Source organism: Rhinopithecus bieti, unplaced genomic scaffold (genome assembly GCF_001698545.2).
Source record: "Rhinopithecus bieti isolate Rb0 unplaced genomic scaffold, ASM169854v2 scaffold_11964, whole genome shotgun sequence".
NCBI classification, from domain to species: Eukaryota; Metazoa; Chordata; class Mammalia; order Primates; family Cercopithecidae; genus Rhinopithecus; species Rhinopithecus bieti.
Window position 1 is genome coordinate 4,987,364 of NW_016807677.1, and position 1,324 is coordinate 4,988,687.

At 43.2% G+C, this 1,324-nt stretch overlaps 1 protein-coding gene across 1 annotated transcript in view; it reads right to left on the reverse strand.

The window, feature by feature from the left end:
* The window catches only part of HTR3B (5-hydroxytryptamine receptor 3B), a 50,090-nt gene extending 48,996 nt beyond the window's left edge, over positions 1 to 1,094 (reverse strand). Inside the window, exon 1 of the mRNA XM_017883011.1 lies at positions 946 to 1,094. Within this exon, the coding sequence (XP_017738500.1) occupies positions 946 to 1,072 (127 nt within the window). The 5' untranslated portion in view covers positions 1,073 to 1,094. The remainder of the gene's footprint in view (positions 1 to 945) is intronic.
* Between the last annotated feature and the right edge of the window lie 230 nt (positions 1,095 to 1,324).

Genomic DNA, 1,324 nt, shown 5'->3' on the forward strand with positions numbered 1-1,324 from the left:
GAGAGAAGGAAGGAAAGAAAGAGAGAGAGAGAAGGAAGGAAAGAAGGAAAGAAAGAAAAGAGAGAGAGAAAGAAGGAAGGAAGGAAGGAAAGAAAGAAAAAGAGAGAGAAAGAAAGAGGGAGGGAGGGAAGGAAGGAAGGAAGGAAGGAAGGAAGGAAGGAAGGAAGGAAGGAAGGAGAGAAGTCATAATGAGAAAATTTGTCACATGGAAATCAGCAAACACTCCCACCAGGACCCCTCCCATCAGCTGGTTTCAAAACAGCTAACTACATGCTGTGGCCACTCCCTTGATCTTACAAGGCCTCATGTATTCCTACATTACAGTACTTATTCAGGTGTGTTATGAGTATTTGTTCACTTTTCTGTCTCTCTAGAATTTGGTGAATACCTTGAAGGCGGAGCAATGTTGTGTTGCTCAGCTTTATATCTCCATCGTAGAGCTTGGCACCTAGTGAGCGTTCACTGAGTGTTCCAGAAAGATGGGAGGAAAACAGGGAAGAAACAATTAACAAATGAACAGAAAAGAATTCTGGCTTATGCCAGAAAAATGATGCCAAGAAGAATCCAGCCTTTTCACAACCACATCCAAGATGAGATACACTCACCACCCGTTTCACAAAAGGTGGGTGAGAATGACAACTTAGTTTTGCAGCAAGATTGCCTTTATTTGGTTTGCTCCAGAACCAGGGAGTAATCACTGCAAAAGACAAACATGAGACACCGATGCAGGTAGATCATGAGTCCCTTTGACTCACTCAGAGGGTACCCCAAGTTCAGAGTTTTTACAGTCCTTGGGGGTAAGATGTCCCCCAAAAGCTAGAGGAAAATAGAAGGTGGAAGGAACTTGGACGAACACAGAAGCTTGCTGCTTCTGTTTATGCTCCCAATGACATCAGTTCCAAGAAACCACTTAGTGAGACTACAATATATGGCAGACAATCTTACCCTGTACACTATGTTGTTCAGACCTTCTGCACAGATTATGGGCCTTGAAGTCTTGCTCTGCCAGCACTGGGGGATCTCCCCTGAACTGTGGCTCACTGCAGGGCCCCCAACATTTCCATTTAGGCATTTTCTGGGGAGAGGCAGTCAATTACTGCAGCCAGTGAGATGTTCTGGTTCAGGTGTAAATCTCTGGATATTTCCATCTCTGCTATGACTCAAGATAAAGAAAGATCTTTGATCTTTTAGAACTTTATTTATTTATTCATTCATTCATCCACTCAGTATGTAGGAAATTGTGATAGACATTGACAGTCTACGGATAAGAAAGCTCAGGAGAGGTGGGTTGGAGGTGAGGAGATAAGAAATCATTGAGAGAAAT